The sequence below is a fragment of the Mustelus asterias genome, chromosome 9 (genome assembly GCF_964213995.1).
Source record: "Mustelus asterias chromosome 9, sMusAst1.hap1.1, whole genome shotgun sequence".
Classification (NCBI taxonomy): Eukaryota; Metazoa; Chordata; class Chondrichthyes; order Carcharhiniformes; family Triakidae; genus Mustelus; species Mustelus asterias.
The window spans coordinates 25,080,157-25,095,888 of record NC_135809.1 but is presented as its reverse complement, the minus strand read 5'-3'; the positions used below and the strand labels follow the sequence as shown (position 1 = coordinate 25,095,888).

Sequence of the window (15,732 nt, the reverse complement as noted above, 5' to 3'; positions counted from 1 at the left end):
GTGCATTTATCCTGTAGTTTTGATATTTTTCAATTAATGATATTGGCTTTTAATTCTTCTTGAGTGGTGGAGATGAAAGTGTTGACGTATGAGGAGAGCTTAAATGGTTGATTGAGATATGTAAAATACTAAAAGGAATTGATAAAGTAAGCGTAGACCAAATGTTTCCCCTTGTGGGACAATCTAGAACAAGAGATCACAGGTATAGGTTGAGTGGCGATAGATTTAAAACTGAGATGAGGAGGAACTACTTCTCGCAGAGGGTGATGAATTTTTGGAACTCGTTGCCCCATAGCACGGTGGAGTCTGAATCATTAAATGGTTTCAAGGAGAAAGATATATTTCTGATTAAAGGGATATGGGGAACAGGTAGGAAGGTGGATTTGAGACCAGGACGAGATCAGCCATGATCTGATTGAATGGCGGAGCAGACTGAAAGGATTGAATTGCCTACTTCTGCTCCAAATTCCTATGTTCTTAAGTTTCTATGTTAATGATAGATAGATTCATGATCCAGTTGGATCCAAGTACACCATTAATAGGATTTTAGTGTTTGCTGGGTTGAGAACACCTCTGAGGGATTGCAATGTTAAAGGTGTAAATCCAGTTTATTTACAAATAAAACTTTATGCACCGATCAGCTTGCTCCAAGACATCAGATTCATTGCACTCCAGCCGGAAATGAGCACAATGTCCAGTTGCATCAAATCAGTGGTCTCCTTCAAATAACATGGCTTAATTGTTTCCCCAAGTGCCTATAATCACAATTACTGGAGGGATGTGGCACAATGAGAATATGAGGGATCAGTAACACAGCTACCGTACAGCTGAAAGTGATCATCTGGTTTTCTTATACCGTGTTCATTTTCTTAATAGGAAGCAATCATTAGCAATACCTCCTCATATAATTGACAAGTTTGACAACAGCAGCAAGTTGGGTAAGAAATTCATTGACTTTTCAATATATTTTGTACGGTGCCAGTGGGAATCTGTAAACTAAAGTAACCAAATGTCATCCCACCCCCCACCCCCCCCCACCCCCACCCCCAACAACTGAAGAAATCACTAACAAGATTTGACTTTTTATAACTTTTACTTCAACATGAGTCAAAATCAGTATCAGTTAATACTCAAATCGTAGCTAGTACAAACTCTAAATTACACATGGAATAGCAGCCACAACACAGACTATCGTACAGAGATAGTGGCAATGCACTTCACTTATAGGTCCCCTTTTGCAGCTACATTGTTCTTCCAAGCAGAATTCCAGCCCCTTTCCTTCAAGGATTTAGCCATTTCTCTACAGGCTACAGCTTGCATTGAAGCAGGGTTCTGCCTCTGCAATCTTCCCTGTATGGCACACTTCTTTCCGCAATCTTCTCAACTCCTCTCCAGCTCTGCTGCTTCTCTTTCTGTCTGCATTTGTGTGACACATAACCTCTATTTTAACTTCCTTCCTGTTGATATTATTAATGATGTGCCCTGTTTGAGAGCAGATTTCCACTCCATCTGATGAAGGAGCAGCACTCCGAAAGCTAATGGTATTTGCTACCAAATAAACCTGTTGGACTTTAACCTGGTGTTGTTAAAACTCTTACTGATATTATTAATGTCAGGGATCACTAGGTCACATGGACCTGTATTTTGTATTATCACAGAACATACAACAGATTCCTTCACATTTGATTCCAACTCTTAAAAGTCCTTTTCAAACATGTTTTAAAAATGATTACAGATTCTGCAAACACTAAAGTAATTGCAAATTTCCTTTAATTACACATGGAATAGCAGTTTGCGGGTCAAAGAGCAGCTCAAATATAATTTACTAGTGACATACAAATTTAGCATTCGAATTATGTAACTAAATCTGCGTGTCATACATATTTTGATCAGGGAATATCAGTCTTTGTGCAGTGAACATCTTTTGCATCTTTCAGATGATATTTCTTGCAAACATTTTTTCTATAGAGCAGAATATTGTGAAGCAGGGTTATAAGGACATGCACAATGATGATATTTTAATCATCCCGCAGGTAGCAATGACAGAAATACATCTTAAATTATTTATAGAATCATAGAATCCTACAGTGCAGAAAGAGGCCATTCGGCCCATCGGGTCTGCACCAACCATATTCCCACCCAGGCCCTATCCACATATCCCAACTGATTTACCCACTAACCCCTCTAACCTATGCATCCCAGGACACTAAGGGGCAATTTAGAATGGCCAATCAACCTAGCCCGCACATCTTTGGACTGTGGGAGGAAACCGGAGCACCCGGAGGAAACCCACGCAGACACGAGGAGAATGTGCAAACTCCACACAGACAGCGACCCGAGCCGGGAATTGAACCCAGGTCCCTGGAGCTGTGAAGCAGCAGTGCTAACCACTGTGCTACCGTGCCGCCTTGACCACCTTGTTTTAGATTTCTTCCCTCTGCTCACTTAAAATCTGATTAAATTAATTTCATTTTACAGAAACCAAAGAAACTGTTTGAAAACTCAATTTATTTTTCTTATTACACAGTACAAACGAGGCTCTTTGGCCCATTGAGTCTGCCCCGACATAACTGCACTAAATCTACATTGATCCCAGTTTCCAGCACTTGGTCCGTAGCCTTGAATGTTATGACATTTCAAGTGCTCATCCATGTACATTTTAAAGGTTGTGAGGTTTCCCGCCTCTACTACCCTCCCAGGCATTGCATTCCAGACACCCACCACCCTCCTGGGTGAAAAGCTTTTTCCTCAAATCCCCTCTAAACCTCCTGCCCCTCACCTTGAATTTATGCCCCCTCACTACTGACCCTTCAATTCGGGGGACGGAATTTTCTTGTCCCGTTTGCCACAGGAATCGTAACAGGCGGGACACGGACCATGCAAATGTCCATTGATCTCGGGAGGGATTTTCCGGTCTTGGAGCGAGCGTGGCCGGAAAATCCCACCCAGGCAACAGCTGCTCCCTATCCACCCTGTTCATACCCCTCATTATCTTATACACCTCAATCAGGTCCCCCTTTGACCTTCTCTGCTCTAAAGAAAACAACCCAAAATTTTACTGATAATCTTTCTTTTATGCAGGTCAACACAGACAAAGAAACTGCAGTACAGGTAAATGTCCTCCTTGTGTATTGTTTAATTAATAAATTAAATCATTCCTGCATATTTAATCATAGAATCCCTGCAGTGCAGAAGGAGACCATTTGGCCCATTGAGTCTGCACCAACCAGAATCCCACCCAGGCCCTATCCCCGTAACCCCACATATTTACCCTTGCTTGACCCCCAACACTAAGGGGCAATTTAGCATGGCCAATCAACCTAACCCGCACATCTTTGTGGTATGGGAGGAAACCAGAGAAAATTCGAGCAGACATGGGGGCGAATGTGCAAACTCCACGCAGTCACCCGGGGGCCGGAATCGAACCCGTGTCCTTGGCACTGTGAGGCAGCAGTGCTAACCACCGTGCCACCCTGGTGCAACACTATATATAATTTTATATTAATTTAATATTAGGGAAGTTGATTGTTGTAAGAGAGCAAAAGTAATTGAGTATACATTCTGATTGGTAAAAGTTCATCAGAGCATGTGCCTGTACTACATCCAGTGCCTAGTGCACAACATTTAGACAGGTTTGAACCATTTATTGTTTTTAGCAAATGAAGAACTATCTAAAAAAAGGCATATTTGATATTAAGCATTTAGGTGTGAAATCTGATAGTCAGAATGTATACTTCATTGTCTTTAGAGTTATAGGATTCGGGCTCAAATGTGTGTGTGCTGGTGCAATTAAGGCTTTTTTCAGGATGCCTGTAAGCAACAGGGGTCTTTTGATTAGATTCAACATTTTGTACGATCAGATTGATCTCATTGCTGCCAATTGATCTGCTCCCATGCAGAACAGTAAACTACTGAGCAAGTGCCCAGTAGCTCTGAGGCTGGAGTAAGTGCGCATGAGTTTGCTGTCCCTTGGGGAGGGTGGGGGTCTCACATTTGAATGAACAGCATCCCTGGAGTGACAGTAAACATGCCACAAACACAGGGAGGTGCAGTCAGCAGGGTACTGTAGCATAGTGGCTATATTACTAGACTAGTAATCCCAGGGCCTGGAGAAACAAGTTCAATCCTATCTGGCAGCTGGGGAAATTTCAATTCAATTAATTGGAGAAATCTGGAATTCTAGTATCAGCCAGTGTTCACTCTAAGCTGTATAGGTGTGCAGTCAAGCAACAACATGCTGCTCATTAGCAAAAGTTTCCTTTAAGGTACCCCCAGGCGAGGTGTGCTTCAATCTTAAAGGGACCATACAGGTCAAGAAGCCAACTACGCACAGCAAACAGAAGTTAGCGGCCCAGTAATCATGCCATGATTGTCGTAAAACCCAACTTATTTACTAATGTATTATGGCGAAAGGACAAATGTTCTTCCCTTGATTGGGCAATAGGAGACCGAAGACCCACAGCAAGATGGTTGACACTAAAATGGTCTTCTAGCCACGCCATTGTATTCAAGAAGATGGCTTATTAGGGATTGGCAATACACTGCTGCCTTTGCCAGTGATGCCCATGTCCCGTGAATGAATTTTTAAAAATACACACTATGGATAAGGTTGATGAGTTGTTGGATATACAGGGTCACCTGAATCCCAACTAGTTCCCACTGAAAATCCACAGCCAATCGGTGCATGTTTTTTTCACAGGGTATTCACTTAGAGGTTATTGGTTAGAGTTTAGTTCTTAGGGTTTAGTTCGCACACACAGTACACCAGTGCTAAGGGTAAGGACCATGGTAAAGCTCACTTAATTTACTCTCACACCACATTAAACAGAGTAAAAATTTAGCCACACTATATTTAACATTTTTTTGATTGTGTGGAATAAGGTAGTAGCACAGCAAAGTTTGGTCATTGGTCATTTGCTGCACTTGTTTAGTTCATAATGTTTAGGTGTCTCTTGCATTTATGTGGTCAAGAGAGTTCCTTCAAGGGACAGTTGAGCTAAATATATCTTGGATGAGTAGCTGGTGGACTAGCTTTTCAGGCTGCAATGTTGGGAACTACAACTGTCAACATGTTTGTATTGCAAAGTTCTGTGTCAGCACAGAAACAGATGAGGAGGAATTTCTTCAGCCAGAGAGTGGTGAATCTGTGGAATTTTTTGCTGCAGAAGGCTGTGGAGGCCAGGTCATTGCATGTCTTTAAGACAGAGATAGATAGGTTCTTGACTGATAAGTATATCAGGGGTTATGGGGAAAAGGCAGGAGGATGGGGATGAGAAAAATATCAGCCATGATTGAATGGTGGAGCAGACGCGATGGGCCTAGTGGCCTAATTCTGCTCCTATGTTTTATGGTCTTATAGCACAGACTTGGTGGGTCGAAGAGCCTGCTCCTGTGCTGTAGTGTTCTTTGTTCTTTGTTTTATGTAGAAAACAGCAAAGCTGTTGGAGACCATTGGGGTGTTGTGCTTTAGACATTTCTAGATCTTTACAACAGATGTCAACGCTTTAATGGTATGCCCAGTAATGATCCAATGGTTGTATGAGATTCATTGTATACCTGCTCAACCTATGTCCATGGCTGCTCCATTGGCCATGGCTAAGAGGCAGCCTTGCCCTCAAGTAGCTGTCTTTCCGGTCTCTTCACTTTTAAATAAATAGGTAGGTACATTGGATTGATGCAGAATTAATATATTGTAGATGCTGTCATTGCAGTTAAGGGATCTACATGGCCACATGGGTGTCACCAATCATCTCATGCACTTTCAGAAAGCTTGCAGTATATTAGAATTGGCTTGGTCTGCCATGCAGCTTTTGTTAGTCATTAGAAAGAAGGTGATTTTGATCCACCTGCACAAGGTATCCATTACCTGCATCTATAAACATTGAGTTGGCTGATACTGCTGATATCTCCTACATTAATCTGGATTAGTTGGAGGTATAAGATTAATGGATTTGGGTGTCACAATGGCCAGTGTTTTCATAGAATCATAGAATCCCTACAGTGCAGAAGGAGGCCTTTAGGCAACAATCCCACCCAGGCCCTATCCCCATAACCCCATGTATTTAATCTGCCTGACACTAAGGGGCAATTTAACATGGCTAATCAACCTAACCCGCACATCTTTCGACAGTGGGAGGAAACTGGAGCACTTGGAGGAAACCCATGCAGATACAGGGAGAATGTGCAAACTCCACACAGACAGCTATTGCATTTGAGGTTGTCTGCAAGTCTTGATTAAGGAGAGGAGACAACTCAATAAGTACCTCTTGCTAAAACTGAATCTGTGGAGGCAATCCTCCTCCATCATTACAAGCTATCAAGCTATCATTTTCATATAATGAAAAGCATATTGGCTGGTGAGGATGTTGCTGCATCAGTGGCATTTGGTCTCTCGGGAAGCATTTCTCTGCTCCTGCTCATCATCCTTGACTCAATCATGTTACGGCAACACTGAACGGATCACCGTTGTAATGAGCGTTCTCACTGCTCAAACAATGAGAATCTGCAGCTTTTCCCTTCTGATTCTCAACATGCAAGAATATGCGTCCGTTTTTATGAATAGATTTAGTATGTTTACTGGGAAGATTGAAAATGATAAATACGCAGCCTTCTTAACAAGCAGTTTTGCCAAAATACCATTACAAAATAATGTACCAAATGATTGCTACAGCACACCACCAACTCAAAAGTGCTCTACTAAATTCCCGAGAGGCATAGAATGGGTGGGAATGGGGAAAAATAATGGACACGCGAGATTGCTGACAAGGAAATTGCTTTTAGATGACAGCAATGTCTAGTCTTGTAATACAGAATCACATCAAGAAGAACATAGAAAATTAAGGTCCTTCTGATTGATCTCAAAAAACCAATACTTCTCAATCGCTCACCCCCTCAAACGCTCTCATAAATATGTTCATGGTCTTTGCTTCTACTGCCTCTCTGATAGTGCATTCCAACAGATGTCAATGCTTTAATGGAATGCACGGCAATGATCCAATGGCTGTGTGAGATTAATTGTATGCCTGCTCGGCCTGACATCTGTTGGAGAGTGCACAGTGGTTAGCACTGCTGCCTCACAGCGCCAGGGACCTGGATTCAATTCCTGGCTTGGGTCTGTGTGGAGTTTGCACGTTCTCCCCGTGTCCGTGTGGGTTTCCTCCGGGTGCTCTGGTTTCTTCCCACAGTCCGAAAGACGTGCTGGTTAGGTGCATTAGCCATGCTAAATTCTCCCTCAGTGTATTCGAACAGGCGCCGGAGTGTGGTGACTAGAGGATTTTCACGATAACTTCTTTGCAGTGTTAACATAAGCCTACTTGTGACAAATAGATAAACTTTACTTTAGACACAATTCATTCTTTCCATTCCACAGCATTGAGAGCTTTGGCACTATAGTACCAGTTTGTGATACCGCAATGGCCCAAGCTCCCCTTATGCAGAATATGCCTGTTTTATATTGTGTGACAAATTCTTTAAGATTTGAATAACTGGCCAGCAACCTAATGTGTGTGGCTTTTTCAAAAACTGCGGGTTACTACTTTACTTCTGATTGCCAAGTCCTCCCCAGTGACTGGTACAGGGCAGTGTGCAGGAAATCACGTCACTGGCCTGTACTGGTAGGTTAAACAGTCATCTGCTCATATAATAGCAAGGAAAAACAATGGCTACTTTTATTTGCTGATAGCAGTGTTGGCATCAATGAGCCTGGTATCTTTCAGAAATCTTCCCAAGTTATCAGCATTGCCACCATTTTGGATTTTTGCCAAAATCATGGCGGTTGGTGGTGCCAATGCTGTGAAGTAACACAGTCATCATGTGTCACATCGTGACTATCAGTCTTTTATGATCATCCAACTATCCAAAACAAAGAGGGAAAATAGATAAAAATTGATATGGCGCAGTGTACAATATATTAGACTGGTTACAAAACCATAATCTCCTTTCCGTGATCAGTTGAGAGTTACACACCATTCAAGCTTAGCTGTCACGGCTATGACCTCATCTGAACTCTCAATGAGAGTAGTTCCCTATAATCGCTCTTTCTCATCTCTTATTCACTTATCTATAGCAATTAAAGAAGTTATTTCCCCAGTATTTCTGAAGTAAAAGCAGCATTTCTGGCTGTTTGAAAGCTGCTTGATCTGGAGTCTAATTAATCAACAAATAGTCACGCTGATCAGTGACTCTGTTACACAACACACATTTATAGCCTTTTTTTGACAATGATCCCTTTCATACAGCAATAGACTCTGTGTAAGTCAGGTCAGTAATAATCCTCAACAACAGTACATGATGACAGGAACATTTTCACTGAGATTTTCAGGTAGATCTATGGCAGCCTTATTTATTAACATTTTTTCTTACTGACGCTCCCAGTAGTTTCTGTGATAAGATTGTCGCACTGTCTTAGAAACAATCTGAAGTAAAATCAAGGAATTATGAATGAACAATGGTAATTTATTTTCTAAGTGAAGAGGACGTATTTCTTTTTGCCCTTTTAAGTGCACGTGCTGAATGTGGACCTTGCATGTATTGCAATTCCCACACATATTTCATTACACACAGCAGCACTAATGTACACAAGAGAAAGAGTATTTCAACACTTTGTAACCTAAATGTTCCGAGAATTGTTTATAGAGGGGATGCACCTACTCTTGATACCTTGCAAATGTATCTTCATTAGAAGAAACTTCCTGTGCACAAAATACACGGTCAATAGTTCTATTGGATGCCAGTGGAAAATGCAATAGCTCTTTTTTTAAAAAACCTGCAGTGACCCTTAAAAATTAGACAGATTTTGTCTCTGCAAACTCTGCGATGGTATCGCTACATGCAACAGTCTGGGCAAAAGAACCTTCTTTGCTGCTGATGCCTCAAAGGTCCTGCTGCAGTTTTAAAAGTTTAAGGTTTATTTATTTATCAGTATTGCAAATAGAATCATCATAGAATCCCTACAGTACAGAAAGAGGCCATTCGGCCCATCGAGTCTGCACCGACCACAATCCCACCCAGGCCCTACCCCCATATCCCTACATATTTATCCACTAATCCCTCTAACCTACGCATCTCAGGACACTAAGGGCAATTTTAGCATGGCCAATCAACCTAACCCGCACATCTTTGGACATAGGCTTACATTAACACTGCAATGAAGTTACTGTAAAAATCCCCTAGTCGCCAAACTCTGGCACCTGTTCGGGTACACTGAGGATGAATTTAGCAGGGCCAATCCACCTAACTAGCACATCTTTCGGACTGTGGGAGGAAACCAGAGCACCCGGAGGAAATCCACGCAGACATGGGGAGAAGTGCAGACTCCGCATAGACAGTGATCCAAGTCAGGAATCGAACCTGGGTCCTTGGCGCTTTGAGGCAGAAGTGCTCACCACTGTGCCACCGTGCCGCCCCAGGATGGTTGGCAAAGGGACATGGATCTTTTTGGAGCATATGATTGTTTTTGAAGTTACGAGCTGCAAAGGGACTGGTAACAGAGATCAAACGGAGTCTCCAAAAGCTTTTGCATCTTGGCAAAGGGGAGGGAAAGATTTTTGGGTATCAGAAGTGCCAGGCTAGGGCTACCACCTTCTGCTGGCTCTTCATTCATTGATGATGTGATCCCCAATGGAAATGTGTCTCTTCTGTATGCTGGAAGTTCAACATCAACCTTCTTATTAAAGCAGAAAAAAAACAGCATCCAGAACTCTAGAGGGACATATCCTCTTACTTATAGTCAACACACTCTATAAGTGTGTTGGAATCCACCAACATGGAGAAACCATTGAGAAACTGAAGGAGATCTTTGCAAGGTTTGGCAAGCTGGAACAAATTGTCAGTGACAATGGGCCCCAGTTTACACCGCAAGAATTTGAGGATTACCCCAAGGGGAATGGTATCCAACCTATCAAATCAGTGCCCTATCACTCAACTACTAATGAGTTAGCTGGACAATTTGTGCAATCCCTGAAACACGCACTGAAAGCTTCTCGAGAGCAAGGCTTATTAACCCAACATCTCAATAGCTTTTAGGCCTCCTACAGGAATACTACACATGCAACCACACAGAGTTCACCCATGTAGCTACTCATGAAGAGGAAGCTGTGAACGACATTTGATCTGTTAATACCCCAAAAGACATTGGCGATACTAGAGTGAAACCAACAGTCGCAAATAGCCAGGAGACAACTGAGTTCTAAATGGCGCTTGTTTCGCCAAGGGGAGGGAGCGTTCACATGTAGCTATACTACCCGGGAGAAGTGGGTACCTGCAATTGTCTTGGCTTGAACTGGCCAAATCGAGGATAAACTGGTTTGGAGAGACCATGCTGACCAGTTGCTGACTGCCCACAATAGCTTGCCAGAACCACATCGAGACGAATTGCCCACTCTAGTCCCTGACATTGGGCCAGATATTACCAGAGAGTCAGGCAAGCCCTAAAGGATTAGTGATTTATCACCGCTGCCAATTCCCCTATTGGGAATGATACCACAACCCCTCCAAGGGAAAACATTCTAACAATGTGCCCGAGCAACGGGTACAACCAGTGAGGGCTTGATAGCCTCCCAATCGCCTGTCCCATTGATTGTGCTGTGCTTAGGCCAGTTGCATAGCCTGATGTGTACCTGATGTGTACCTATTCTTGTGGCCCTTCTCAATATGTTGATGTTTTAAAAAACAACACATATATAACTGTGATAACATCATGTCCCCTTCACTTGGATACAGTACAAATGTGAAATTGATTGAGTCATAAAAGGTCATGATAGCAATGCTTTGCTAAGAGACAATGCTATTAAACCCATACATACAATTATGCCAATGAAATCACTGACTGTTATTGGATTTGATTGGGATTTTCTGTCTTTTTGGTCTAGGTGCTGGCTCAGGCGGGAAACATAAGGCAGGACTTTACAGGCTCGCTCAAGCGAGACCGAAAATTCCTGCCCGAGGTCAACGGAGATTTCCGTTGTCGGAACTTCGCCCGCTCCGATTCTGTGGCAGGCGAGGTGGTAGAGTTCTGGCCATAGCGTGCGACACATTGGCGGCACGGCTGGCTTTTCTCGCCATATTTTCCAGCATGTAGAGAAATAAATGCTGGAGGTGTGTCCCACACCATCACGCTGCTGGTTCAGGCTCTAAAATAACCCGCCCAGCCGACAATGTCAGCTTTCCAGAGATTGAGGTGTCCTCTCCACTAAAAATTACAACAACCCTACTCAGACATGGCAAGCCCCTCTCTTCCATGGGGAGCCCGTCCATGGAGCTTTTCAGAAGAAGCCCCCCGTCACTGCCAAGGGGCAGTGCCCAGTCATGTCCCTCTTTCCCCCCCCCCCACCCCAGGAGGCTGTACATACCCTTGCATGGTCTCTCTGCTTGGTTCACGGAGCTCATCTGCCCTTGTTGTAAACCTCACCAGTGAAGGGGGACATTCCAATTTGGGGGAACGATACAGCGGGAAAGCTTGCAAATGAGATTTAAATGTATTTAAATGAGATTCCTCATCTTCCTGGGTGGGAATCTCATCAATGACGGGGGGTGGGGTGGAGGTGTTGGTGATGATCGTATCGGTTGATTTTGCCGGTAAAGTTCTCATTTTTGGCCTTTCGGGGGATTTTACTATGGGTGCAAAACCCTAGCCACAATATTTAGTTTACTGACATAAAGGGCGGAATTTTCCCATCCTGGCTGCCACAGGAATCGTATTGGGCGGGACACAGACAATGCAAAGATCCATTAACCTCAGGAAGGATTTTCCGGTCTTGGGGCGAACACGGCTGGAAAATCCCACCCAAAGGGTAAACAATATGTTGTTGATTAAACGAGCCAGAAGATTTAATTTTTCCTTTCACGGTAACTCGACCAGTAATCCATAGGCCCCACCTTGCTGTCAATCTTTGTCCCTGACCAGACAGAGTTCGGGGATAAGTGAAGGGTGTGACATCTCATTACCTGTTGATAAGTTCTTGGCCTCCATTCATATGTCACATTTCAACTGATCCTGGGCCAGAATTTTCCAGCCCTTCAAGCTGGCCGGATCTTCCAGTCCTGCCAATGAGAACAGACTTCAATATCTTGTTGGCTCTGCCATGTGAGAACCCGTGGTGGAGGAGCTGTAAAATTCCAGCCCTGCTCATTTGTCTTTTCAGGGATTGATGGAGTTTGGATCTCTTATAGGGTGAACAGAAAACTCCTGAAAAGGTCTCCACTATCTTGGAGGGGTGTCCGTCAGTCTCCCACCGATCTCCAGTGGGACACTGACTGAAACCCTGAGAATTGTTGGGGCATTTCTTTGTTCTAAAAACATTTTAATCACACAGATCAGTTCACATTTTAAGATAATAGAAAGTTTAACAATGTTGAGTTATGACAAAGAGAACAAAGAAAATTACAGCACAGGAACAGGCCCTTCAGCCCTCCAAGCCTGCACCGACTGGGCTGCTTGACTGAACTAAAACCACCTACCCTTCTGGGGACCATATCCCTCTATTCCCATCCTATTCATGACTTTGTCCAGACGCCCCTTAAAAGTCACTATCGTATCTGCTTCCACTATCTTCACAATGCTCCACTATGACCGAATTAGAAGTTACTAAAGTACATCAACTAACAATGAGTGATGACTCTACTGTACTGCATTAGTTTTTTACCTGTCTTAAAGGAACCTGTCTGGACCTAACTGCAGTTAACAATCTAAACAATCACAGATATTTTATTGATTTGTGAGAGCTTAATTCTGTTAATTGGTTTACTTCTTTGCTCTGTTTTCAACAGCTAAGCACACTCTGGCGTACATTACTCACATGCTTACTAGCCCGCAGTTGAACTTGAGCCCTGCCTTTACACCAAAGATCAAAGTGTACTATTGCGAAGTGCCTTTTGATGTGGTGATAGTGAAGATCAGAGCTGAAGCAGCCAATTGCCACTGCCAAGTACACCTGGATGAAAAGAAAGGACCCAGGTAAACCACTGATTATAATGTTCAAGTCTAGAATTATCTGAAATTTCAAAATGTTGATGACATTAAATAGAGGGTGGGATTTTCCGGCCGCGCTCGCCCCAAGACTGGAAAATCCCAACCGAGGTCAACGGACCTTTGCATGGTCCTGTCCCGCCTGCTACAGGTAGGACGGGAAAATTGTTTGAGTAATTTTATTCAGTTAACTATGTAAAGAGGTAAGTCTAATAAGTCGTGGAGCAGCACGGTGGCACAGTGGTAAGCACTGCTGCCTCACAGTGCCAGGGACCCGGGTTCGATTCCTAGCTTGGGTCCCTGTCTATGTGGAGCTTGCACATTCTCCCTGTGTCTGTGTGGGTTTCCTCCGGGTGCTCCGGTTTCCTCCCACATTCTGAAAGACGTGCTGGTTCGGTGCATTGACCCGAACAGGCGCCGGACTGCGGCGACTAGGGGAATTTCACAGTATCTTCATTGCAGTGTTAATTGTGACTAATTAATAAACTTTTTAAAATCTTTAAAATAGCAATTGGGTTATCACTTAAAGGGGGTTACAGATAGAATCATAGAAATCTTTCAATGCAGAAGCAGGCCATTCAGCCCATCGAGCCTGCACTGACTCTTCGGCAGAGCATCCCACCCAGGCCCTATCACTGTAACCCTACCTATTTACCCCACTAATCCCCCTAATTTACACATCTTCGGATACTAAGGGGAAATTTAGCATGGCCAATCCACCTAACCAGCACATGAAGAATTTTTTTGTCATCTTTCAGGTAACTTGACCACTTGAACAGAAGTGCTGTTCTGTCAGTTGGTCACTCACCTCTCGAGTTAGAATTTGTTTGCTCATCCCCCTCTTCTGCATTTCCCTCACCACCATTCAATTCTTCCTCATCAGATGACGGTTCTTTCTGTTTGCTCTGCCTCCTTCAGCTGAAAGCCTTTCTGCATTACAACACGCAGCAGCCCACCAAGCTGCATGTGATGGATGGTATGTGCATTGCAGTGAACCACCAAACCTATCCAGGCACCTGAACCTTTGCTGCTGTAACCCTACAATGCTTGATGATGCTCCTGTTGGTTCCATGACTGTGATCGTACCTGAGCAAGCCATGGGCCACGGCTTTGTGGACAGGTGCCATCGGCCTTGTGTGAAGAGCATAGCCCTTGTCCCAAGTAGCCAGATACCATTATTGATTTGCTAGAGAGGTGAAATAATGGGGGGATGAATGAGTGTCGCAAGATGGCAGCTGCGCACAAAAATTGTATACACCTTGACCCTTCTACAGTTATCACAGTGCTACTGGATGTCAATTGAGTAATAATCCTCTCATTCTGAGCATTGGCATACACAGGAGAGGCGCGAGTTTGGTCCGTCGCAAAAAGTAGGGCATTGCTGACCTGCTGGATGCAGCTATGCATTGCAGACTGCTGTTATAAGTGATAGCCTCTCAAACAGCTTGAAAGGACCCCCAGGCGAAGAGGAGATGGCTCTCCGGACCCTGCTGCCCTGTCAGCATTTGACTGGGACAAGCGGGAAAGGGGCCTCCTGCAGAGTTTCCCGTCAGGGAAACTGAGATCTGGACTGGAAAACAGAGAGAGGCTTCACTGCCTAATTACATTCCATTTTCCTTTGCTGTCTGGACCACAGGAAAATGCAGCCCATTTAGTCCCCCAATGGCAAATCAAAGTCGGGGATATCTATCTCACCTGGCATTAATTATGTTGGAAGCTTAGCAATTTCTACACATTTAGCATTAAAGAACAACCATTCTTGTTAAATAAGACTGACAATACCGTCACACACAAATGCCAGATCCAGAATGGATCCTGAAGCAAACAAAGGAGTCAGTTCCTTTGGCAGGAACAAGGACAAAATCTCACCCATTTTAGACTCAAAGGGTGGAATTTTCCTGTCCCGGCCACCATGGGACCTGTAGCGGTGTGGGACAAGATCATGCAAAGGTCTGTTGACCTCGGGCGGGATTTTCCAGCCTTGGGGCGAGTGCGGCTGGAAAGTCCCACCCCCAGAGTCAAACAGTGCAGAAAGGCCCTTCGGCCCATCAAGTCTGCATCTACAATATCTACCACTAAAGGCACTAATCCCATTTTCCTGCACATGTCCAGTATTGTTTTTATTTAAAATCACTTCTTTTTCTTGCATGTTTTATGAAATTCGCTGTCTTAAAATTGTGATAGTATCGCATGATTGATTTATATAACGAAACTTTGTAATGAATAACTGGAAGTTTTAAATCTCTGTTTCACTCTCAACTTATAATGTATTGCATTTCCTGTTCTGTAATTTATAATGTTTCTCCTGTGAGATGAAGTTGCAGGTTCCAGCATATTATGCAGCTTCATTTTTAACTCTCCTTTTTTTTCCCTCAGCATTGCCAACTATCCTCTTGGCCTCGGCAATAACAGAATCCACATTCTGGTATCGGATGAGTCTCGCGTTCAACCTACTGTCATAGCAACTTACACTGTCAACGTTTATCGGCACAGCCGTCCCAGCCTGCCTGTGTTGGAGGGGAGTATAATGTGCAGCTTTGTGCAGGTAACCATTTCTGACCAATTCCTATCACCAAACATGGCCTAGATGGAGTGAATAATTCATTCGTATTTAGAACTTGAAATGAATGAACAAAATGCTTGAGAATTAAGCAAAGCTCTTCAGTTGTTCAGTAGAGAACTGAACAACTGAAGTTGTATGAATAGAGTTAAGTTTGCAATTATTGTGTAGTGTATTCCGAACAGTTTTATTTGCCAGGAACTGATGC

At 43.5% G+C, this 15,732-nt stretch overlaps 1 protein-coding gene across 3 annotated transcripts in view; it reads left to right on the top strand.

Moving 5' to 3' along the window:
- The window catches only part of cped1 (cadherin-like and PC-esterase domain containing 1), a 248,485-nt gene that overhangs the window by 115,100 nt on the left and 117,653 nt on the right, over window positions 1-15,732 (top strand). For all 3 annotated transcript variants that reach the window (XR_013498726.1, XR_013498727.1, XM_078219832.1), the window contains exons 12-15: window positions 877-938; window positions 3,082-3,111; window positions 12,766-12,952; window positions 15,341-15,509. Coding sequence is in view for 1 of the 3 variants with exons in the window: in XM_078219832.1 (XP_078075958.1) it covers window positions 877-938; window positions 3,082-3,111; window positions 12,766-12,952; window positions 15,341-15,509 (448 nt within the window). In the remaining 2 variants the exon portion in view is untranslated. The remainder of the gene's footprint in view (window positions 1-876; window positions 939-3,081; window positions 3,112-12,765; window positions 12,953-15,340; window positions 15,510-15,732) is intronic.